The sequence below is a fragment of the Lissotriton helveticus genome, chromosome 5_1, assembly GCF_964261635.1.
Source record: "Lissotriton helveticus chromosome 5_1, aLisHel1.1, whole genome shotgun sequence".
Lineage (NCBI taxonomy): Eukaryota > Metazoa > Chordata > Amphibia > Caudata > Salamandridae > Lissotriton > Lissotriton helveticus.
In genome coordinates this window covers 1,545,059,182-1,545,084,993 of record NC_136065.1, presented here as the reverse complement: position 1 = coordinate 1,545,084,993, position 25,812 = coordinate 1,545,059,182, and the positions used below count along the sequence as shown (strand labels likewise).

Here is a 25,812-nt window from a genome sequence, read left to right as displayed (position 1 = left end):
GGGGAAGCCAATATAGCTCTAATATTGAAACCAGGTAAAGACCCAGCCGAATGTGGATCATATCGCCCAATCTCGCTTCTCAACAATGACTACAAAATCTTTACCTCTATCTTGGCTGAGAGATTGGGAAGCGAGATTGGGGCAATTATCCACCCTGATCAAAAAGGATTTATTAGGGGCCGGCAATTGGCTGACCTAACCTATGACTTGGTGGGAGCGGTGGATATTGCCTCAACCTTTGGATTACCCCTGGCCATCATGACCCTGGATGCTACCAAAGCATTTGATAGGGTTAATTGGGAATATTTAAATTTAATTATGAAAAAATATCATCTGGGCCCCAATTTTTGCCGGGCTATAAGTTTACTGTATAACAATCCTAGAGCATCCCTATTAATTAACGGTATACGGACCACTCCTTTTAATATTAGTCGAGGAACAAGGCAGGGCTGTCCCCTATCCCCACTTCTTTTTAATTTGTATGTAGAACCATTTGCTCAGTCTATTAGGGAGGATACTAACATACCACACTTTAATTTCTCGGGTTGGGAAAAAAAGATTGGTTTGTACGCCGACGATATAATTGTTTATACAACTAACCCTGCGTTGGCATTGCCAATTATTATAAAGAGAGCGGAGGACTTCGGTAGATTTTCAGGTAATGAGATTAACGCAGAGAAAACAGAAATCATGACTTGGAACATTCAAAATCTTCAGCTTCCGACAAAATCTTCGTTGAGGTATCTGGGAATTACAATTACCAAAGAGCTAGAGCATCTGGCCCAAAACAATTTAGCTCGTATTTCTCGAGAATCTCAAACCTTGATGAAAGCTTGGTCCTTTCTCCCGCTCACTATCTATGGGAGAACCAGCTTGATAAAAATGAGTATCCTCCCGAAATTTACTTTTATTTTTAATTCTATCCCGTTATTGTTTGATACTAAACAACTTGTAAAATGTCAGCAAAGCATCAATTAATTTGTTTGGGGGTATAAATCCAGCAGATTATCCTGGAAAAAATTGAGAAGGAGAAGAGAAAAAGGAGGGCTCGCACTCCCAGACCTAGAATATTATGCCTGGGCATTCCATCTGACCCACTCTAGGATGTTGCTCAAGATCCCTTGGGAAAATGCAAATGGGCTTATGTATAAGGCTATGCTAATAGGTTCGGACCTTCCTGTGAAAGGATTTCTCTTCAAGTTCGGACATCAGAAGTTCTTCAAAAAAATCAGATTAAAGACATTATTGGGTATCGCAAAAGAATGGTCTCGAATAAAAATCAAGATTGGGATAGGCTATCTATCCAAACATGCCCCGATTTGGGAGTTACCGGGATTAACATCACAAGAAGCCAACACAGTCAAAAGAGTTTTATTAGATGCAGATATTACAAAGTGGGGCGATATACTGGTGTAAAGATCAATCATAGCCTGGGATACTTTCAACTTTAAGGTAACATCATCACTCTCTTGGTTAGTTTATTTGCAATTAAGTAGCTGGCTTCGGGCTCAAACTAAGAAGAAAGCAATGATGGGTGAGGAGAGCTTGTTAGAAAACATTCTAGTTGAAAGACCTCCTGGGAAAAAGGAAGTTGCACTTTTTTATTGGTATATTATAGAGGATGGAGAGAGGGACCTCAACTTACCGGAAAAACTTTGGGGTGCGGAGGGGGAACCACATATGGAGGAATCTTTTCTCCTTCTCTATAAAATCATCAAGCCTGCATGGTTGCGGCGTAATCACCTTTATACACTTCATAGAGCATATTATTCTCCTAAGCGCTTGTCAAAATTTCAACCAGGGAAGTGTTGCTCCAAATGCTCTCTTCCAGCTGCCTCGGACCTCCACATGTTTTGGGAATGCCCGAACATCGCCACTTTCTGGAATGAAGTGAGAGGAACGCTTGAATCCATTCTTGGCTTATCTATCCCGTGTTCATGGCTTTTGATCATTTTCGGAACAAACGACAACATCAAGGGATTAGAGAGAATTTCTGTTTTACGCTATTTTATTGGCAAGAAGGGAGATCTGCAAAAATTGGATAAGCATAAACCCCCCAATACATGCAGAGTGGCTGTCCTCATTATATGTAATATCAAAGCAGGACTTATCCAGAACATGTAGTCCTAGATCGCTGAGATTTTGGGATTTTTTGGTCAATTGGAAAAGTAAAGTAAAAGTAAAGTCCACATTTGTAAAGCGCACAATCACCCGTAAGGGTCTCTAGGCGCTGGGGGCCGTCGGGAAGATTAAGCGAGCTATTGCCCAGAGTCACATGGTGCTGGGCTAACCTGCCGCCAGAGCCGGGGATCGAACCATGGTCCCCAGATTCCAGCGTCAGTCGCCCTGGCCGCGGCGCCACACCTCTTCCACAAAAGGGACAGTTAGCCAACCCGGGGTTTTTTGTCCCCCCCCCCCCCCCCCCCCCCCGGGTCCGATGATTAAGCCTAAAATCCCCGTGTTCAAAGGGAGGCACCGTACAGATTTTGGACAACTGGCCAAACTGGCCTGAAGGGAGAAGGTTAGTTCAAGCTCTATGTGCAACATCGGGGCGGACTCTCGGAGTTCTGGGAGCTCAGGTTGGGCTTCGTAGGGCCGGGTAGAGGGCTGCCCCGATGGCTATGCGGTTAGGAGCACATTTGGACCGACTCAAGGGCTAATGAGGACATTAAAAAAAAAAAAAAAAAACGAGAAAAAAAAAAACCAGTGCGCTTTACAAGAATCCCACATTCATTCATTCTGCGGCTGTTTCGGTGCAATGGCTCGGCTTCTGATCCAAGGCATGTTTATGTTGCAGACAATGGCCCTCAGCAAACATAACAAGATGGACAGAGTGCTGAAACTTTACAAACACTCACCGACAGTTACAGATCTGGGTTTAATCAATCGTTCTTTTGCTCACATTGCCACCCCAGTTTGGAGACAACCATATGCAAATCAGTCTTGACCCTGTTCCTCATAGGGACAGCCCAGCTCGAATTGCCATGCCAGGTCCTCCCTGGACTAGAAACAAGCATCATGGGACCGGTTTTGGGGTTTCACCCCTCATCAGCCAGTCTAGCTTGAATCCAGTGGCAAAGCAAGCAAGGAACGCACATCTGGGCATATCCTTGGCCACTTAGGGCGAACACAGCAAACACAATAAGATGATGGATGGACTGCTGAAACTTTTCAAACACTCTCCCCAATTCACAGACCTGGTTTTAATCCATCGTTCCTTTGCTCACTATGCCAGCCCACAAGGGTGGAGAAATGCTAAATGCGCATGACAGTTGGGACTGCCTAAGACCGCTGGCCAAAGAGTCATGCGCACTTAGTAGTGCCCATCTCCCCATCTCCCCACTGTTGCACATAGAGTGCATGGCCCGCCCTATGACGTGGGTTGCCTGCAGGTAAGGAAGATAAACTGATGATAAAATTGGTTTATTATCATTTTATTTTTCATGTTTAACTTTGCTACCACCTAGTGGTGCGCTGCCCTCTGCCATAACGGCGGAGCTGCCCCTGCTAACGGGTCTGGATAATCCAAACAAGCCTGAAGACTATCTCTGAGCTCATTGAAGACACAGCTGAACCAGACAAACAAAAAAAATCTTGCAATGGAGCCAATTCCCATGCACATTATCAGTAATCAGAGGATTTAATATACTGTGTGACTCGAAATACTTGTTCAAAGAAAAACAACTTGGACACATCTGAGCCCAAAACTAGATGGCAGTAGTATGCACAGCATGTGTACCTACAGTCAAATTTATAATCAAATGGTTTTGAAGAACCAACATTCAAACATTCAAATTTAAAACCACCTGTTTCAAAGGAAATTCATTCACAATGTCATACGAGTCACTGTAACCACCACGCTAAGTTCATATAAGAGGGTAAGAAAAGACGCAATTATAGAAACAAGACACTATATGCTCTGTGGTGGCAAAACAGATGCCTGTGGGGTGGATTTAGAAAAGACTTTTGTTTTCAGGACAGTTCCAGATTTTAAGTCCTGCACACACGTCATTTTCTCTAGACAAATGAGCCGGTGACTGAGCTCTGACCAGCCAAGTGTCTAAGTGGGTATACAAAAGCACACTTTGATTGAAAAGCAAGGTTGCTACAACTTGGAGAACCACCAAGAACACTTTCGGTGTTGCATTCAAGCTAAAGGCAAGATATCTGCATAGATTATCTTGAACTGTAAATTTCAGGATCTTGCGATGTGAAACTTTGATCTGAATCTCAAAGTGCAAATAGTTAAGTTCTGTGGAGGTCATCCATTCACCAATATGCTAAGCTGCAAGATTTGAGCTAGTGCGACTATGTGGAGGATTCCACCTGGGGAAACTGGTTCAAGTTGCAAAGATAGGTGAAACAGGATAACCCTGATCTGCTTGAGCACAATAAAGTACCTGCTAAAACTCCAGGCAATTCTCACCCTGGTACTAACTTGATTGCCACCAGAAGACGTTTTTGAAATTCTTTCAGTAACTTCAATGGAGAATGTGCAATCTTGGAGGCAAAAAGAAGAGACAGATGAAAGATTCAAAGCATACCATTTCTAGATGGTTATAAGGACCTAGTAGTCTCAAGTGATTGAGATCAAGTAATTGGAGTTTGTTTTACAATATTGCTCCTACACAGGAATGAATGCGTGGAGTTGTTTACCAGAGCTTCAGACTTTCCCGAGGAACAGAATAATCGGACTCTGAAGCATCTGGAGCTTCTAAACTTAGTGTAAGAATTTTTTTGTTTTTCCTTGGACACCTGTATGAACCAGTAAGTTTTACAAATGTGCAAGGGCTGAAAATTAAAACACAAACACAGACTTGCAGTTACCATTTCAGTTTTACACTTTTCTAACAGTTGGTCCCCATCTGTCATGGTACAGAAGAGTTAAAAAAGTAAAGATTGAAATGCAGCTCCAAATGATTAACAGTGGCTGAGATTATTTCAAGCGTTCCACCCATCATTATTGTTTTGCAGATGAGAACAACCCTTGTCAAATTACAAAACCTAGTCCTGGATATCCTTGGGAAGGGAATAAGGGTGATCCCAAACATGATCAACTGAGTGTAAAAGGAAATCTACAGAAACCATTATTTATGGTTCTTGCTTAGGAGTCAACCAGATCTTTTTAAATCTGTAGAAAATTGAAAGTCCGCCTATTTAGCCGCAGAAAACAAACCTATTTTAGAGCATCTGTGCAGGAACATCTCTGCAAAGATGTTCAGATTATACCAACGATGTAAACTGATTTTATGGGGACCACAAGAACCTGAGGAGGTGCAAGGCAGGAACTCTGACAAGACTTCTCATTTTGTACTCCCAAGCCTTAAGCCTTAATCTCCTTGCCGAAGATGGACGACTGAGGAGCCAGATACTTTACACTGCCAACAGTGGCAATAACCAATGCAAACTGAGCAGGAAGGTTATTCACGACTGAATGATTAATTGATGGGAATTTTATACTTCGCACCTAAGGAGTTAATGTCGCCTTTAAGTCTTCATATTAAGCAGATGTTGGGCTGGAGGGGAATGTCTTTGGAGCAATTCAGCAAAATGCACTATATGTAAAAAGAATTAATTTTGACACCAGGACGTACTTTTACACCAGGTAATTTATCCAAAACACAACTTTAGATTTGCTAATTATATTTAAACAAGTATCAGAAACTGGCAGACCATTAAAATTCAAATCTACCCATAAATTCATTATTGCCGACTGAGGTGATCGAACTTTCCATGGATTGTTACAAATGCAGACTAACTGAAATTCTACTTGGATAACACATATTTTGGTACAAGACTCACCTACCCTTATGATTATTCACATACTGTCTGCAGGACTTGGTTGTGAATGAATTTTCAGGCCAGTTTATGCATCAACTTTATTTTTATTATTTTTCCAGCGACCCATCTCGTTCAAGCAGCCATATAAAGTAGGCCACTGAAGTGAGAGAAATCCTTAAAATCACATCTTGTTTTTATGTCTCCCTCACCATCTCTTTAGTTAAGTATTGTATAGGTGTTACTTCTTTAGAGATATCCCCTTCAGCTACAAGTTTAAACTCTCTTGACATTTTTTTTTTTTAAAGAAAAACAGTCTTTGCCACAATTTATACATTTTGTTTTTATCACCATTCTCTTATATTAGTTTCAACACCCTTATAGAAGCAAAATGCTTTGATGAAAACAGTGCCCAATTTAGTTAGCATTAGTGGGACGCACTAGGCCGCATTACAAAAGAGTGCAGGTTTATTTTGCTGTTAACGAGCCGTTCACGTTTCATTTAGCTTTCAGAAAATCATTTAACTTTACTGCAATCAATAGGATTTCTATTTTAATTTAAACAGAATGTTTCACTAGCTTCCGAGGGAAATAAATTCTGCTGTTGCAACCCTGCAAACCCCCTCAGCTGAGCCTCCGATTGTCGATGTTAATTATGTTCAAAAGCAGTTAATCGTTTCCCTTATGTTATGGATTATTAAAACATACGGTTTCTTTTGCATCAGATCATAAACACTGTTAGCCAATGAAAATAATGTGCAAGTACGTTCTATTTTAGAACAATGTGATTGGTTGGTTCACTGTGCAAGTAACATTTCAGTGCTGCTTTTAAGTAAAGTCGTGCTGCGAAAAAAGACTGCTCTTTGTTCAGAACTATATTTTAGGGAGGAGCCAGCGTTTTCTCCCTTTTTAGGGCTCGGACTCCTCCCCCTGAAGGGGAGGAGTTAGAGAACTAATGTTAAAGGAGAAAAAAAAAGAAGAAGAGGGCCTTCGAGAGAGAAATTCCAGACATTCCGTAGGGTTTTCTGTCATCTGGTCAGTGATTCGTCTTCCCTCTGCTGTGTATGTAGTAGCCTTGAAGTGATAGGCTGTAAGTAATGTACGCGTGCCCGATGTGGCATTTTGTGTGCGAGAGCGAGCATGGCAGAGTGATTAATCTTAATTACGAGCAGTCAGAGTGCCCGTGTAATGCAAGCCAGATGATGCGAACGCGTTCACAGCGGTGAGCGCGTTCAATGTTAAATGACGAGAGGCAGCAGGCGAGGCTCACAGAAGATGACTCATACATGCTCGGGCTAGGGGCCCCCAACGTTTGTCTTCCCCTTGGTTGCCGCTCCTGCCTGCAAGTGCCAAGGTACTGTTAATATCCCCCGCGGTGCGAGCCGTTCCTTTCACCAGACTCGCACCGCTCTGCTCTGTGTGCCTGCCTGCAGCCGTGAGCGCGCTCCAGCCCCTCCCGCTGGAATCCTTGGAAGTCGCCGAGTGCCCAGAGCCCCCACGGGTGAGTGAAAGCTGAAGGCTTCGTCTGCACTCCCAGTCAGGGACTCCGAGCCTCCCCCTGCCGCCCGCACTGCTCCCGGAGCCCTCCTGCACCGCTGGGCCGGCCCGCCTTTAACTCTGTCCTCGAGCCGAGAGGAAGAGCCGGGGCCGGCACAGGCGTGCTCACGCCCGATGCGTGAGCGTTGGTAGGGCCGGGTCAGTTTCACCGCGAAGAGGCAGGAGAGGCGCTGCCAGGCACGCCGAAGGCCGGGGAGAGTTCCAAAGCCCCAGAACGGAGAGAGGCTTTCGTTTAAAGGGCAAAGACACCTGTGGCTCATATTTACACGGGCAAAGATGCAATTAAACTGAGGAACTTCTCCAACTTGAATGTCGGAATCCAGACACTTGGCAAAAGTAGCCTGTGTAAAAAAAAAAACAAAACTTTTTCCATACCCTTAATTCTGACCCCTCCCAGTGCAGAGGAAACGCCGAAGCTGTGCTTCACAAATATTGACAAATTCAGGTTTGCCCCCACCCCTCTGCATGCATCTTAAAGTTTACGTATAGAATTTATTTGAAATAATGTAATGTTTTTTAAAGAAATACTTACATTGACTAAAAGTTATTCACATATTTTGTAATAACAATATTTGTTTTATTTATATATACTTCTTAACATGAAATAAAATATATTTATGTTTAAAAGAAGGTTTCTACGGAGAGTGTTGCCGTACAACTGTTTGTCCGTGTGAGTGCAGAGTAGTGAGGGCAGAGTAGTGAGGGCAGAGTAGTGAGGGCAGAGTAGTGAGGGCAGAGTAGTGAGGGCAGAGTAGTGAGTAGTGAGTAGTGAGTAGTGAGTAGTGAGTAGTGAGTAGTGAGTAGTGAGTAGAGTAGTGAGTAGAGTAGTGAGTAGAGTAGTGAGTAGAGTAGTGAGTAGTGAGTGCAGAGTAGTGAGTAGTGAGTGCAGAGTAGTGAGTAGTGAGTGCAGAGTAGTGAGTAGTGAGTGCAGAGTAGTGAGTAGTGAGTGCAGAGTAGTGAGTAGTGAGTGCAGAGTAGTGAGTAGTGAGTAGAGTAGTGAGTAGTGAGTAGAGTAGTTAGTACAGAGTAGTGAGTAGAGTAGTGAGTGGAGAGTAGTGAGTAGAGTAGTGAGTAGTGAGTGCAGAGTAGTGAGTAGTGAGTAGAGTAGTGAGGTGAGTAGAGTAGTGAGTAGAGTAGTGAGGTGAGTAGAGTAGTGAGTAAAGTAGTGAGTGCAGAGTAGTGAGTAGAGAAGTGAGTAGTGAGTAGTGAGTAGAGTAGTGAGTAGAGTAGTGAGTAGAGTAGTGAGTAGTGAGTGCAGAGTAGTGAGTAGTGAGTAGAGTAGTGAGTAGTGAGTAGAGTAGTGAGTAGTGAGTAGAGTAGTGAGTAGAGTAGTGAGGTGAGTAGAGTAGTGAGTAAAGTAGTGAGTGCAGAGTAGTGAGTAGAGAAGTGAGTAGTGAGTAGTGAGTAGAGTAGTGAGTAGAGTAGTGAGTAGTGAGTGCAGAGTAGTGAGTAGTGAGTAGAGTAGTGAGTAGTGAGTAGAGTAGTGAGTAGTGAGTCGAGTAGTGAGTAGAGTAGTGAGGTGAGTAGAGTAGTGAGGTGAGTAGAGTAGTGAGTAAAGTAGTGAGTGCAGAGTAGTGAGTAGAGAAGTGAGTAGTGAGTAGTGAGTAGTGAGTAGAGTAGTGAGTAGAGTAGTGAGTAGTGAGTAGAGTGGAGAGTAGTGAGCAGAGTAGTGAGTAGTGAGCAGAGTAGTGAGTAGAGTAGTGAGTAGAGTAGTCAGTAGTGAGCAGAGTAGTGAGTAGTGGGTGCAGAGTAGAGTAGTGAGTAGAGTAGTGAGTAGAGTAGTGAGTAGTGAGTAGAGTAGTGAGTAGTGAGTGCAGAGTAGTGAGTAGTGAGTAGAGTAGTGAGTAGAGTAGTGAGTGCAGAGTAGTGAGTAGAGTAGTGAGTAGTGAGTGCAGAGTAGTGAGTAGAGTAGTGAGTAGAGTAGTGAGTAGTGAGTGCAGAGTAGTGAGTAGAGTAGTGAGTAGTGAGTAGAGTAGTGAGTAGAGTAGTGAGTAGAGTAGTGAGTGCAGAGTAGTGAGTAGAGTAGTGAGTAGAGTAGTGAGTAGGACATCACAGGCAGCAGCTGTGCAAGCTTCTTACACTCACAAGGAGACCACAGGCAGCTGAGGTGCAATCTTCTCCCACTCACAAGAACGACATCACAGGCAGCAGCAGTGCAAGCTTCTTACACTCACAAGGAGACCACAGGCAGCAGAGGTGCAAGCTTCTCACACTCACAAGAAGGACATCACAGGCAGTAACGGTGCAATATTCTCACACTCACAAGGAGATCACTGGCAGTACACACCACATGAACACACTCCATAACACATAGCAACAATACATTGGCATTTACAATGCCATTAGCTCAAACTCAAATAAATCCGAGCCCGATTGCATTTCTAATGCTTGTTTTTTACTAGACATTCTGCTTGCTGCTTAGAGACGGTTAGATGCCCATGACGGCCCGTTTACTATTATATGAGTGTATGGCAAATGTGCCCGGCTAGTTTAATGTCTTAAGGCACATTGCATCATTTAATTGATTACGGTTTTTGGAATACGTTAGTTTTCTTGACTATTGCGTTTGTTTCCTGTAAGGAAACTATTATTTGAACAAATCTACAAATATTGAACTGGAAAGCCTTTTTGTATAGGGTTTCTTAATGATCTTTTATACCTTGGACCTGGAAAATCCTGTGTGCAGCGAAGTGGTGGTCGAAGGTGATGTAGCAATAAAGGTCAGAAGGCTGGATGAGTGAATATAAATAGGATGGGGTTTTACACGGCGTGATTTGTAACGGTTGAGTGTGTGTTTCCCTGATTGCTTCTGTATTGTGTTTTGGGTGGCGTGTAATGCTCGGTCAGTCGCATATTACAGTCTGGGGATGAATGTGCATTATTTATTATATATCATTGATGATTTGCCTTGACACTTATGTAAATTTATTGGAGGTTTGGAGAACTCAAGTTAAGCATAGTTCTGTGGAGGTTTATGGGTGGTGTTGAGGAGTTTGAGTCAATTTATTAATAGTCTAGTTGGGAATTAGCGCCAACAGTGGAATAGTGGTGTTTATTCTATGCACAAGGGTAAACTGTATCGAATGCAATAAAACGGTGCCTCTTTACGCCTTAACTGCGGCTGTTATTTCGGCGCAGTGCGGGAGTTCTAAAAGGTGTTGGCCGACGGCAGCACTAGCGAGGTAGTGACGGCAGCACTAGCGAGGTAGGGACGGCAGCACTAGCGAGGTAGTGCTGCCGTCGGCCGATGGCAGCACGCAACGCGTTAAAGCCAGAAAAAAGGAAATAGAAATCAAACTTCTTATGGGAAAGAAAACTTAAACTATGTTACCTCTGTGCTGATACAAATGTAACTATTACAAGTCTCAGCGTCACCTAAATGACAGACGAAAGTGTAACATTGAGTGACTAGGTCCCAACACTTGTGTGGCTGCATGCACATGCCTAAGCAACATTTTATACAGTGTGCACTCTGTCTTGTTTAAAGTTAAAAAAATTAGTAATAAAGGACATTGATGACCAAATAACAAGGTTAAATAAAGAATGTTGCATGCCTCTCCGTTAGTAAACTTAAATTAGCACAACTGAAATATGTTGCATCCCATTAAAGGGAAAGCAACTACAGAGGACATGGACACACACTGATCACCTACAACACCTTGTGCTTAAAGAAATACTATTTGGGTATGTAACCACAGAATGTCTGTTCAGTATATTCATTACTAGGCTCAAACTTCCTTTTGGAGGCCACAGCATCTACTCACTGCTGCAGGTCAGGAGCATAATGTACACAAATTATCATATGCAGTACTTTCCTGTTCCACCATCCTAGAGACACTGAATGACGACTCGAATGCGGTGTTGGACTTGCTGGCTTCAGATGGTGTAGTGAATTGTGTCTGAAATAAAAGAAGGATAATTAGAGTCCCAAAAAATGTACATTAACAACATTCTTTCTGCAGTTAGCAGGCTCTGCTCAGTTTGTTACCGATGCAGAAAGGAATGTTCCCCATCATGCAGGGAATGTCCAAGATTGAGACCAAAGATATGCTTTGCATATATCCCAAATCCCAGTCTAGCAGCCTCCCTTTGTGTGAAAACCTACTAAAGAAATTTTCTAGTCAACTCTCTCAACACCTTAACCACCTTTCCTGAAAGTTACCTTTATGCTAACTGCAAAGCAGATAGATGTTCAATGCTGATGCCGGCTGCAATCTTCCCTGGCCTGCACTAGCTCATGCTGCAGGTGAGAACACATGAGGGGAGAACAGGAAAGGGCCTGGCTTTTGTCAATATAGGCTTGTCAGTGACCTTTAATGTTGTAGGTCCTTTTCAGTTCTTAAAATGCACATTAAGGTCGCTGGCTGAGAGTGCTACTGTGTAACCATAAAAACAGAGTCTCTCGTTTTCTAATTCAGCTGTGCTTCATCCATGCTCACCTTTGACCTGTTTTCAGCCTTACTCTATCCTTAACACCACACCTGCATAAACATAAGGTCACAAATCTAAGTTAAGACATTGTAAGCTGTGAAAAAATGCAAATTCAGCACACAAGAACAGCTTATGTCTGCACTGTGGGTTTCATGTGTGTTTTAAACAATAGTAAAGCCTTAGATCAAGTTTGTTCAGATAAGCCTATCTTGTTGTGCAGCCTCAAAGACGCGACAGTTACACAAGGCACCGAGGCTGTCGATTCTTTCCTTGCCTTATTTGTGTGTTCTTTCCAAAGTACTATTTACTTCTGGGCGTTCCTTGTTTGTGATCTTTACTGTAAAAAGCCATGTAACCATCGTTCAAGTGTGCTCTCTCCTTTGGTATCTTGATAGTACTTGTCGGATGGAGACCCATCCATGAATGATCAAATAAATGACCTACGGTTTGACTTCGCTCCAGTGTCGTTTCCTCCTTACTTGATAAGAACCTGTGGCGAAGTGGTGTGACCCTGCATCAGCAGATTATTAATAATTTGCTCCACACTGCCTGAAGAAAGAGTATGGAGCTGCAGGTGCAGGCTGATGGATATTGTTTTACAGAGGCACAGAATGCGGTTAGTGCTAACAGCAGGCGTCTTGGCTCGCAGAAGAGTGTACGCATTAAGACCTATGACTGTGTTAAGACAGCATTTTGAAGAGTTTCATAGGAAAACTGTTATAGTGAGGAAAGGGCAGGATGTTACAATGAAAGATTCAAATAATGAGAAAGGTAAATTGTCCTGATGTGATTATTCTGAAACAACCCCAAATATTCACTGATTAAAACCTAATCACATCGGATGATAGATGTGTCCTTAAACAAGGTCTTAGAAAACTTTGTAATGAATTGGAGAATCATTAAGAGAAGCTGTGTGAGCCACATCTCTCCTGACATTACCCGTGAGCTGGCCAGACTATTTTAGAAAAAAAATACAATTCGAAGTTCTGTCTGGGAGCTCAGGGGTTCATTCTAAAAAAAAGAAAAAGACCTGAATGGCACAGGGATTCTATCAAATAGAATATTGATCGTCCTATCACTAAATGACACAGCAGAGTACTTATTTTCTTTTCGGCCTGGATATACAATAGTATGGATGAGGTGGTGCCATACTTAGTCAAAATAACTTCGATCAGACCTAAACCAGCATCTAAAAATTCAGACCAGCTCAGCAGAAGCTCCTGCAGATGGGAATACTCAGTATGCACTCAAATGGAAAAGCAAGCTACAGTTAAAGAACATAAAACAGTTGTGCGGAACTAGGAAGGAGTATTTCTCAAATAGGACTAAGATTTTTTAACTGTGCATTAAAACGGACTAATCCAGATGCATTGTACTAGAATATTCTTGCATGCCAGAAGCTCTGCGACTCATTTTTTAATATAAAAAAGGGTACCCAACAAGATATAGCAATTCACTTTGAGGGCCATGCAAGTGTACCTTTTGAGAGGACACCTACTTTAACTCTGGGGAGTGGGGTAGGATATCCCCATGCTAGTTGATTGGGTTCCGCTTTAGATCCTTATCAAATGCATTTTGCAAGAAAGTGGTGTCCTTTCTCAGCGCAGCCCTTGGTAAGATTCACAATCACTCTTAGATCTTCTCAGGGATTGTTCCCTCTCAATGTAAGCACTGGTAGAAGCTTTGCTGAAGAAGGAAATGTTTACTTACCAGTAGGAGTAGTTTTGTAGCTTGAGGAGTTTTCTGGATTCACATGTTGTGCATTATTCTGCCATCTTGTGTATGGGTCCGAAATTGCTCTCGTTTTTTTTTTTGTGCGTTGTCGACCGCCATTTGGTGCCAGGTATGTGACATCAGACAGCACCCTGGAGGTCGTTGTGCGTGGTAGCCATCTTAGGATTCCTTTTTCTTTAAGTCTTTAGTCTATAGTCCTTTAGATGGTTCTTTTTTTACTTAGACTAATTCCCACCTGTTTGTATTCCTTGTAGGGGAGGTCGGTGGGTCACGTGAATCCAGAAAACTCAAGCTACAAAAATACTCCTACTGGTAAGTAACCATTTCTTTATGCAGTACAAATCCTTTTCTGGATTCACAATCTTTGCATTAGACTACGTAGTGGTTTCTCCCCTGTTGGGGGTGAGGAAGACTTTGCGAACAGGTGTTGAAGTACCTTCTGTATTATTTGTGCTTCCTAATTCATTTGTATGTCCACACAGTAGTGTTTGGTAAAGGTGTGTGGTGATGCCCATGTGGCTGCTGCACATATAGCGTCAATGGGCACATTGGCCATAAATGCAAAGGTTGCTCCCTTTTACCTAGTGCAGTGAGCTTTTGGACGTCCCGGTAGTTCTTTGTTAGCATTTGCGTAGCATAGCTGGATTGTTTGGACTATCCATCATGAGATTGTAACGTTTGAGACAGGCGTACCTGTATTGGTATACGAGTAGGCAACAAACAGTTGTTTTGATTTGTATGTTTGTTCTGTACTTTTTTGGGTAGTACAGAAGTGCTCTCCGTACATCCAGGGTATGGAGGCTTCAATCTCCTTTTGTTGTTGGGTTTTTGAAGAAAACCGGGAGGAGAATGTTTTTGGTCAAAGTGATATTTGGATACCACTTTTGGCAGAAAGTGTGGGTTTTGTTTTTAAAATGACCTTGTCTTTGTGGATTTGCATGTATGGTTACTGTATAGTCAACACTTGTAGTTCACTTACTCTCTGTAGGGATGTGATAGCGATCAGGAATGCTGTTTTGAAAGCAATGTATTTGAGTTCTGCTTTATGCATGGGTTTAAAGAGTTTTGCCATTAGTTGTGTGGGCACTGTATTTAGACTCCACAAAGGTACGGGCACTGTTCCAGGAAGAGCAATTCTTACTTCCTTCTAGGAATAGTTTTATGACAGGCCTTGTGAAGAAGCTTTTGCATGTTTTTCACCTGGTGTATGCTATGATGGCAGCGAGGTGCACCTTTATGCTGGAGTAGTTGATGTGACTGTCTAGGAGACGAGTTCCGTATCTGATTACCGTCTCCTGTGTGTTGATTGAGTTCATTTAATGTTTAACTGTGCACCAGGTGGTGTACTGTTTCCATTTTGCGGCATAGCATTTTCTTGTACTTTGTTTCCTTGCCTCTTTTAGAATTTCCATAGTTTGTTGAGGCAGGTTGAGGTGATCAAACTATGTATTCAGTCGCCAAGCTGCTAGGTGTAGCGTGGTTGGTTCTGGGTGAAAGACATGGCCCTGTTGCATTGTCAATAGATACTTCTCCGTATTGATTTCGATTATCTGTCCTTTGGACAGGTCTAGCAGACTGGAGTACCACGTCTGTCTTGGACATTGTGGAGCAATAAGAATCAGGTCTGTTCCTGGTTGTCTTGCCTGTTCTAGTACTTTTTGTATTAGGGGTATTGGTGGAAAGGCGTAAGCAAATGTCCCTGACCAGTTGAGTGATAGGGCATTCCCTTTTGACAGGTGGTGAGGATACTTCAAGTCAAAGCACTGGCATTTCTTATTCTGTATTGTTGCAAACAGGTTTATCGCTGGTGTTCCCCAGAGACTGAAGATGTACTGTACTGTCTAGAGTTTCAGCTCGTATTAGTGGGAGCAGTTATTTTGTCTGCTCAGCTGATCTGCTGTAGTGTTGCATATTCCTGGTAGATGAACTGTTTGCAGGTTGATTAATTTAGATACTGCCCATTGCCAGATCTCCTTTGCAAGTTTGCTCAGTGGAAATTATTTTGTACCTCCTTGTTTGTGGAGGTAGAATATGGCGGTGGTGTTGTCTGTTTGAATTAAGACAGTCTTCCCCTGAATGTGTTTCTGAAACGCTTTTAGTGCCAGAAGAAAAGTTTTCATTTCCAAGCAGTTGATGTTTTATGGAATCCGGTTTGTTCCATTGACCACGTACTTTCAGATGTTTATAATGCGCTCCTCATCTGTTGAAGGATGTGTCTGTAGTGATAGTCACAGAAGGAGTTGAGTTCTTGTAATGTCTGCCATGTTTTATGTTGTTGGATGTCCACCATAGTATTTCTGCTTGCAGCTTGTGCGTAACAACCACTAGATCCCCCCAAATCCCTGTGGCTTGAGATCAGTTGTTGGTTAGCCATTCCTGGAATGGGCGCATGTGTAGACTAGCATGAGAGATGAGTGGGATGCATGATGCCATCATGCCCAAAAGTTTCATAACTTTCCTCACTGTCAGAGGTTGACCCTTCTGGCAGAGGGTGGGTTCTTGTGTTATTGCTTGTATCCTCTTTTGCGTCTGGTATGCCCGTGCATTCTTGGAGTCTAGTCTTGCACTGAGGAAGGTTTTTTCTTTTTCTGGTCATGGGGAGTATTTGTGGTTTATTGAAAACCCTAGGTCTTGTAGTGTGTGGCGAAGTGTTTGAATATGATTGAGGCATTCTTGTTTTGTATTTGCTCTTATGAGCCAGTCGTCCAGGTAGGGATAGACGTGTATTCCCTCGTTCCTCAGGTGTGCCGCCACAGCGGCTAGGCATTTGGTAAAGACGCGTGGTGCAGACTTTATTACGAAAGGCAGCACTTTGAACTGATAGTGTGTTCCCTTGTGTAGGAACCGCAGGTACTTTCTGTGTTTCTTGCTCATTGGAATGTTTCAATAGGTGTCTTCGAGGTCTATTTTTGCCATGTAATCTCCTTTTTAAATTTGAGGGATTATTTCCTGGAGAGTAGACAGTTTGAAATGTTGTAGTAGGATGAACTTGTTTATGAAGCTTAGGTCCAGGATCAGCCTTAGTGTCATGTCCCGTTTGGGTACTAGTAAATATGGCGAGTAGTTGCCTTTGAAATACTCTTGTTTTGAGACCAATTCTTTTGCTTGTTTCTGTAGTAGGTCCTTGATCTCTGAATTTAACTTTCAGTTCTGTTATTTTAAATGTCCTTATTTTTGGAGCGTTTGCGGGTGGTGTACTTGTGAGCTCTATGCAATACCCGTATTTTCCTGTATTTAAAATCCAATTGTCCGTTGTGATGTTTTTCCATTGTTGTAAAAGTTGGGATATTCTTCCCCCCCACAGGAGTTTCATGTGGGTCCTTCTCCATGTGGGAGTCTATTTGTTATTTTTCATCTACCTCTAGAAATTTGGCCACTGCCCCTGCCTCTTCCTCGAAAGGGCTGCTTCGGCTGTTGCTGCCAACCTTGGTACCCAGTTTGTTGGCTAGTCTATGTTAAGTTACCTTGGCCATGTTGTTGTGACATTTGTCCTTGGCCAAATGCACCTCTTCCTGTGGGTTTTCTGTTGCTGAACCCACCTCCTTTGAAGGTACCCCTTTGCTGCAGGGCTCCCATTGCTCTTGCGGATTTATTATTCTTTTTGTTTGTTGGAGGGACTCTTCCACCTCCTTTCCAAATTGTGCCTCCCCTGTGAAAGGCCTGTTGATAGATGTTTGAAACCTGAGATTCTGAGCCAGGCATGTCTTCTTAAGGTCGTGCCTGTGCACATGTCTGCTGGCGTGGTCGGCTGCATCTAGTGCAAATTTGAGGCATGTATTTGCTAGGTTACAAAAAGGGGGTGGGGTCGCACACTACTCACACACCGGCGGTGTCGCCCCTAAGGACTCTGGTTAATGTAGTTATGTGTTCTGCGATGCATCATCTTTCGATCTTCTGCTGTCTTCGCCATCCCTGGACACGTGTTTCGGGATATCACCCCTCATCAGCAGGGATAGGCCATGTTCTGGGGTTGCCGATGGCTGCCAAATATCTGCCAGGTATAGTACCACTCAGGCGCATAGGTGCGGGGTCCCAGACTCGTCAGCCGGCCGCTCAAGGGAGCTTAATGTTACAAAAAGGGGGTGGGGTCGCACACTACTCACACACCGGCAGTGTCACCCCGAAGGACTCTGGTTAATGTAGTTATGTGTTCTGCGATGCATCATCTTTCGATCTTCTGCTGTCTTCGCTGTCTTCGCCATCCCTGGACACGTATTTCGGGGTATTAACCCTCATCAGCAGGGATAGGCCATGTTCTGGGGTTGCCGATGGCTGCCAAATATCTGCCAGGTATAGTACCACTCAGGCGCGTAGGTGCGGGGTCCCACACTCGTCAGCCGGCCGCTAAAGGGAGCTTAATGTTACAAAAAGGGGGTGGGGTCGCACACTACTCACACACCGGCGGTGTCGCCCCTAAGGACTCTGGTTAATGTAGTTATGTGTTCTGCGATGCATCATCTTTCGATCTTCTGCTGTCTTCGCCATCCCTGGACACGTATTTCGGGGTATTACCCTTCATCAGCAGGCATAGGTCGTGTACTGGGGTTGCCGATGGCTGCCAAATATCTGCCAGGTATAGTACCACTCAGGCGCGTAGGTGCGGGATCCTTTGTGCGGGAGGCTTTGTACTTTTTCCTCGGACCTTGGGTTTACCCCTTTACTTGAGCCTGGTTCCTTAAAGGCTTCTTTGTCATGGTCTAAAATGCTTAGCAGCCTTGGAGTTCTCGTGTTGGCTGGGGCTAGTGTTTCTAGAAGGAAACATGTGTCTCCTTTTAACTCCTCGAGTGGGACCCCGAAAGGGTCTGCTGCCCTCTTAACTAGTCCATTGTAGAGATGCTTTCGACAGATAGCAGCATATCTCTTCTTCTGGACTTTTGGTGTTGAGATTGTTCCAGTTGTCCTCGAAATTTTCAGAGGCTTCCTCCCCTTCGGGAACATCTGCATAATCCTCAATACCTTCCTCACAAGGTTTCGGGAGGTGGGGATGGTTAGAGGATCTCCTCTTCCTCCGGCATCTATGTTTTCTGGTTCGGTGACTGGAGTTTCTTCTGTGTCATTTTCTCTTCTTTTCGACTTCGAGGCTTCTCCGTTTCGGTGACCGGAGATTTTCTCTTCTTGGGCATGTCAGTCTCTTGTTTCGATGACAGTGCGCCTACCTTTGGGGTTTCGTGCTCAACCATAGTTTTCGGCGTCTTCTGCGATTTTCCCTACTCTGTGACCCTTGGTAGGGTTCCATGGGGTTCCTTAGATTGCGGCTGACCCTCGATCGCCTTTTTCTTCGGCGGGGGAGCTGCCTTACATTGAGCCTTGTTTTTGTGGCCCTTCGGTTCCGATGGATGTGTGTGGGGTCTTACCTTATCCGTCTTCTTCCCTGTGTTGCTCACCTTCTTGTGGGCATGTTGTTTTTCAGAGTCCTCGTTCAGATTTTCGACATCCGAACCTTTGTGTGTGGATTCAGATGGTCCTCCTTGGTCTTCGTCATCACTGGAAAAACCTAGGGCCTTGAGGGAAGTTTTCTTCGAAGTCTGAGACACTGCGGTGTAGTTAGGCCTCTCTGTTTTCGGAGAGTCCAGAGTGTCTTCTGCTGGAACGCAGCGCAGGCCTCGCAGTCCTTGTCCTTATGGTCCTTGGGCAGGCAGAGGATGCACATGTTGTGTTGCTCGTGTTGCGCAAACTTATGGTGGCACTCGGGGCAGAATTTAAAGGGGGTATTTTCCATGACCCCTACCTCGCCTTTGTCGATCCCAGAATAGTGTTCTTATTTCCGGTCGTGGTGTTGATGTTTGGTGAAGTTCACTGGAACTTTTCGGCTTTTTCGGGGTATCCTGAAAAATCTTCGGAGCTTCCTGTCTTGCTTCTAGACCCAACAGCAGAAAAAAGAATCGAAAGACTACTACCACGCACAACAGCCTCTAGGGCTCCGTCTGATGTCACACAAGGGATGTACCGGGCACCAAAGGGCGGTCGACAACGCCCAAAACAAAAACAAAACAAATAAGAACAATTCCTGACCCAACCACTAGAAGGCAGAATGATGCAGAGCATGTGAATCCAGAAAAGGATTCATGCTGCAAAACCTGGGGTTGCATCCCTCTTTGCCAAAAAACTTTAGGCCACTTTTATTGGTGGTAGTAGCAGCAAACATGCTGAAATCATAAATGGCGAGCCTGCTGAAAATCTATCAAGAGCCAAAAGATTTTTAGGAGTACACCTAAGCAGGCAGACTCATAGCACACAATCGTTTTTAAGAGCTGCATTGGAGGATCTTGGATTGAGGACAGACATTTGCAAGTCTCAGCCTCTGATCCTGCAACCCTTCTGCAGCATTTCACACTAACTGCTATGGCATTCTCTATAAAATTTAGCATCTGGGTTTAGCCTGTAGCTAAATGTGTTCAATCATCATGGGCCGCTCTAAAGGAATCTGTAGAGGCCTTTACAGAAAACACAAAGCAACTTATCATCATAAAACTTTATTTGGAAGTTTTTAATGATCCATAAAAGCATATACAATATTACATCAAGTAATTCATTTTACAGACAAATATTTTAAAGATAGAAATGTAATAAACATAACAGTATGTGTTAAAGTACTTTTAAGAGAACATAGACCCATGAGCATGCACAGCCGATTTTAAAAAGGCGCCAACATACAGGACAATTTCAGCATTGGTTACAGTCTTTAGAAGTTTGGTAGTGGACATGCTTTTGACAATTACCTCTAAAATGCTTTTTTAAGACCAGATTAAAAACAGTCTTGTGTACTTTACATAAAATATGCAGAAAAAAGTTAAATGTAGCATTGTTGGCCTGATTCATTATCACAAGGACATAATACAGCCACCAAATTATGAGCAAAGAACTCTTCAGTGGCTTCCTCAATTTCACCAAGCCTGTTCATTGTACATGTTGGGCTGCTGGCCAGAATTATCCACTTCCCATACCCACATTTTTTCTAGGTACACTGTTGAGATCCCAATCATTCGGTGCCTTGACTAGCATGATAGTCTGGGGGGTAGAGAGGTCACAGTTTCAGCAGCGAAAGAGGGAGACATCAGAGAGAATGAGTTCTGTCAAGCTTACAAGTCAGCACTAAGATAACCAGAAAGGAGGTGTGGTTAAGAAATAACAAACTATTAGAACTGGCCTTTTAGGACGTAGCATTGAAAGATTAATCTTCAGCACATTGCTAGTGGGTTGATATTTAGGTAAACAGTTAAATCTGGTGTGTGAAATTCAAAGTGAATTTGCCACGTGTCTGCCTCTGTACAGCCAAGGAAACTGGTATATCACTAAAAGGAATATGCTACTTACCAGTATGCATCTGTTCTTGGCATGTAGGGCTGCTGACATTCATATCTGTGCATAGATCGCCGCCTAGTGTTGGGTCCGGATGATTGCACTTTGTTGTGTTGGAAGAGTCTTCGAAGTATCACGAGATAGGTGACTCCTCCCCTGGACTATAGTGCGCATGGGCATCTTCTCCATCCTCAGATTGTTTTTCGCCATAGTGGCAGAGATGGAGATAGTAGTGTTTTGTGAAAGTGTGTATGGTGGTTCATGTGGCTGCCTTTCAGATGTCTTCAAGAGGAATATTTCCTAGGAAAGCCATGGATGCCCCCATCTTCCTTGTAGAGTGTGCTCTTGGGGGGACTGTTAAAGTGCGTTTAGCCTTTTGATAACATATTTGAATGCATTTAACTATCCATCTGGCTATTCCAGACTTTGAAATAGGATTTCCTTTGTGTTGTGGTGCAAAAGCAACAAATAGTTGTTTAGTGTTTCTAAATGATTTAGTTCGGTCCACATAATAAAGTAGAGCTCTCTTTTCATCTAATGTGTGTAGGGCTCTCTCAGCTACTGACTGTGGATTTTGAAAGAATACTGGCAGTTCTATTGATTGATTGATGTGGAAATTGGATACAACCTTAGGCATGGACATAGGGTTGGTTCTAAGAACCACCCTGTTGGCATGTATCTGCATGAAAGGTTCTTGAATTGTTAGTGCTTGTAATTCGCTCACTCTTCTGAGTGAGTTAATGGCAACCAAGAATGCAACCTTCCACGTTAAGAATTGTAGTTTGCATGAGTGTAGAGGTTCGAAAGGAGGTCCCATAAGTCTGGTAAGCACCATATTTAGATTCCAGACTGGGGAAGGGGGTGTCTTGGAGGGATCACTCTTTTCAAACCCTCCATGAAGGCTTTGATTGCTGGTACTCTAAACAGTGAAAGGTGTTACCTGTTTTGAAGGTATGCTGCTATAGCAGCGAGGTGTAGTCATATAGAAGAGTATGCTAAGTTACATCTTTGTAGATGCAGCAGGTAACATATAATGTTTTGTATAGAAGTGTTTAATGGGTTGATTTGGTTTTTGTTGCAATAAATAACAAATCTTTTCCATTTAGCTGCATAGCACGCTCGTGTGGTTGGTCGTCTTGCCTCCCTAATGATGTTCATGCAGTCTGGGGGCAAGTTAAGGTATCCAAACTCTAAGACCTCAGGAGCCAGATCGTTAGGTTCATCTGATTGGGATCTGGGTGTCTGATTTCTCCATGGTTCAGAGTTAGAAGATGGGGTGCAAGGCACAGTCTTTGATGAGGAACTACTGAAAGTTCTAGGAACGTTGTGTACCACGGTTGTCTCGCCCATGTGGGAGCAACTAGGATTAGCGTGAGTGAGTGTTGCCGCAGTTTGCGTGCCACCAGCGGGATCAGCGGTGCTGGGGGAAAAGCGTACGCAAATCTGCCTGACCAGTTCATCCATATCGCATTGCTCTGTGACAATGGATGTGGGAACCTGGCGGCAAAGTACTGGCATTTGGAGTTTTCTTTTGTGGCAAACAGGTCTATCTCTGGGTGACCCCACTCTTTGAAGAATGGCTGGAGAACTTTGGGGTGAATATCCCATTTGTGTAGTTGTTGGCTGTGCCTGCTGAGCAGGTCGGCAATCGGATTGTCCTTCCCTGGAAGGTGTTCTGCTAGGAGAAAAATGCTTTTGGGAATTACCCACTTCCATATGCTTTGTGCCAGATGGGACAGCTGTGGAGAGTGCGTTCCTCCCTGTTACTGGATATAGTACATTGCGGTCATGTTGTCCGTCCGGATCAACACCGTCTTGTTGTATAAGTATTTCTGAAATGCTTTCAGGGCTAGGAATATCGCTAGCAACTCTAGTTGGTTGATATGCAGCTTTTTCTGTTTGGTTGTCCAGAGCTCTTGTACTGTGTATTGAAGGAGATGGGCTCCCTAGCCTGTCAGTGATGCGTCCGCTATTAGTACTAGTTGTGGAACCGGCTCTTGCAACAGTCGCCCCTTGGAAAGGTTTTGTAGGTTCTACCACTGCAGAGAGTTGTGAGCGCGACTGTCTACCAACACTAGGTCTTTTAGTTGTCCTCGAGCCTGGTTCCATTGCCGTGCTAGGCATTTTTTTTTTTTTTTTGAAAAACCTTTATTTTATAAAATGATGACAAATACAGACCTACAACCACCAAGGCCGGTCAGTAATGCGAAGCAAAAAGAATAAATCAGTACACAGCTCATCAGCCGACAACCCGAGGGTTCGGCAGCGTAGAGGCATGATGTGGTTCGGAGCAACTGGCAGAGGAGGATAAATAAAAGGTTTTTATATTTTATTACATACAAACAACAAATAAGAACCCCCACAAGAAAAAGAGTCTAGGCAAAAGTATCAATAAAGGGCCGCTACGTGTGGCACGAGGGAGACAACGAAAAGCAAGCATCAAGAAATCATAAAAATGGGGAGCGGGGACCAAGAGCAAGCAATATTGCACAGTAAATAGAAAATCAAAAACATTGGAACGAACAGTCAAGAAGAACTTGTAGTATCAGGGGGTTCTGCAAGGGGAGGGACACAAATCTCTCCACGATACGAGTTCCACTGACCCCAAATCCTATCCCACTTCCTGGGCCTACCTCGGGAGATGTATATAATTTTTTCTCTGAACATGCACCAGTCCATGTTCTCCTTCTAGGCAGAGACCAGCGGTGTCCTATGAGACCCCCAGAGCTGAGCAATGTCTCTTTTTGCAATAATGTTGCCCAGCGTGACCCATTGAGTCTGAGCAACGGTACAATCATTCGGTTACCAAACATTCAGCAAACAGCGTCGGGCCTCAGGAAGGAGCCCGACGCCCGTCACTTCTCTCATCACCGCATGCACTCGATTCCAAAAAACCACTATCGCCGGGCATTCCCATATAATCTGGAGAAAAGTAGCAAGCAAACCACATCCACGCCGACATAACCCATCCACAGAATAGCCCATATGCATCAATCGTGGACCCGTGACATAGATACGATGAAGAATCTTGAGCTGCACCAGTCGGAGACGCGCCGGAATAGCGACTTCCTTCGGAGAGGACACAGCAGCCTGCCAGTCCTCATCATCTAACTCCAGCCCGTCACCAGTCCATGCCTCACGTAGCTGTAGGAGAAGGTCCGAGCGGGTATTAATACGTTTTTTGTATATGAGTGCTGTCGGGGACATGTCCATCCAGCACTCTATCCTCCAAGGGAGAAGACTCAGGAATCAAGATACCAGCAGGGAAGACCAAATCGAGGGCATGGCGGACCTGAAGGTAACGAAAATATTCTCTGTCACTCAGCTTATATTCCCGTTTTAACTCGTCAAACGTTTTGACTATCGGTGGCCCAAAGGTCACCCACTTTGCTGATACCAATAAGGTCCCATCTATCGAACCCCTTCGAAGACCACAAACCACCCAATCTCTCAGTTGCATATAGAGGAGTCGCCCTAGTAAGTTTATCAGTCCAGCCCGTGGCCGATGTTGCACTATCCCAAACACGTAATGCCACCGCAGTGGGGCCCGTCAAATACCTCCTGTCGGTCTTGGAATAAAGCGCTCGATTATAATCACCCCCGGTCAGTTGCCACCTATCCATATCATAAGCGGGATTAGGAACAGGTCCATACATGGCGTGGTTATTAGCACTTAACTGGAACGCCCAATAATAGCGATTGACATCCGGTAAAGCTATACCACCGTCATACCAAGGCAAAGTCAACTTCGCAAGCGCTATGCGCGGCCGCCCGCCCCAAACCAATTTCCTCTGGAGGCCCTCGATGTCTCGAAAGTAGCTAGCTGGAACCAGATCCAGCGTGTTCTAAACGGAATACAAGAACCGGGGAAGGGACATCATTTTAAACAAAGCCGCCCTCCCCAAAGGGGAAAGAGGCAACCCACACCAAGCCGCCACATCCGACCGAAGTCGGGCAAGCGGAGGCAGTAGATTTCGCTCGAATCGGACCTTGGGGTCCAAAGAAATATAGATCCCCAAGTACTTGAAACCAACACTGGAAACAGGTATAGGGCAGTAACGAGGCAGAGAAGGCTGTCCACCCGTAAGTGGGTAAATACAGGATTTAGTCCAGTTGATAACCAAACCAGAGTTCTTCCCGAAAGAGCACAGGACATCAAACAGGACACCCAATGACTTACGGGGAGAAGTGAGGTACAACAATATATCATCGGCATAGAGAGACACCCGATCCTCGAAGGTAGGAGACCACCGTATGCCCTTGAGCGAGGACTCCCACCGGAGCCACGTGGCAAGGGGTTCAAGAGCCAGCGCAAAAAGGAGAGGCGACAAAGGGCAGCCCTGTCTCGTGCCACGCCCGAGGACAAAAGGATCCGAGGCCCTTCCATTAACCACCACCTGCGCAAGCGGTTGTTCATATAGAAGTTTAACCCACCCAATAAACTTAGGACCAAATCCAAATTTAGCGAGAGCAGCCCACAAATAAGGCCACTCCACCGTGTCGAAGGCCATCGAGGCGTCAAGGGAAACCAAGATGGCCGGTTCCGCAAGAGACCCCGCCCTCGCCAAGACACCGTGAAGGCGACGAGATTGAGTGCAGTATTACGGTGGGGGATAAATCCGGACTGATCAGTGTGCACCAAATCACCGATCACCGTAATCATGCGGCTCGCAAAAATTTTAGCAAGAACCTTGGGCTCCACATTTAAAAGCGAGATCGGCCGATATGACGAACAGTGTTCCCGGGGTTTTCCATCCTTGTGGATGACCACAATGGACGCCAGTCTCTGATCGCGGGGTAGAAGCCCGAGATCTCGTGACGCCAGGAATGACCGACGAAGATACGGCGCCATTTTGTCGGGACACAACTTATACAGCTCGACCGGCAAACCGTTCGGGCCCGAAGCCTTACCAGAGCGAAGTGCACGGACAGCGAGCGCTACTTCATCGGTAGAAAAATCCGCCTCCATAAGCTCCCTGTCCGAGTCCGACAGACTAGGCAACGTGATATCTC

General features: G+C 44.4%; 1 protein-coding gene across 9 annotated transcripts in view; it reads right to left on the bottom strand.

Moving 5' to 3' along the window:
* Positions 1-25,812, bottom strand: part of LEMD1 (LEM domain containing 1) — a 561,429-nt gene that overhangs the window by 100,829 nt on the left and 434,788 nt on the right. For all 9 annotated transcript variants that reach the window (XM_078644617.1, XM_078644620.1, XM_078644619.1 and 6 more), the window contains one exon: positions 11,156-11,234. In XM_078644617.1, the coding sequence (XP_078500743.1) occupies positions 11,156-11,234 (79 nt within the window). The remainder of the gene's footprint in view (positions 1-11,155; positions 11,235-25,812) is intronic.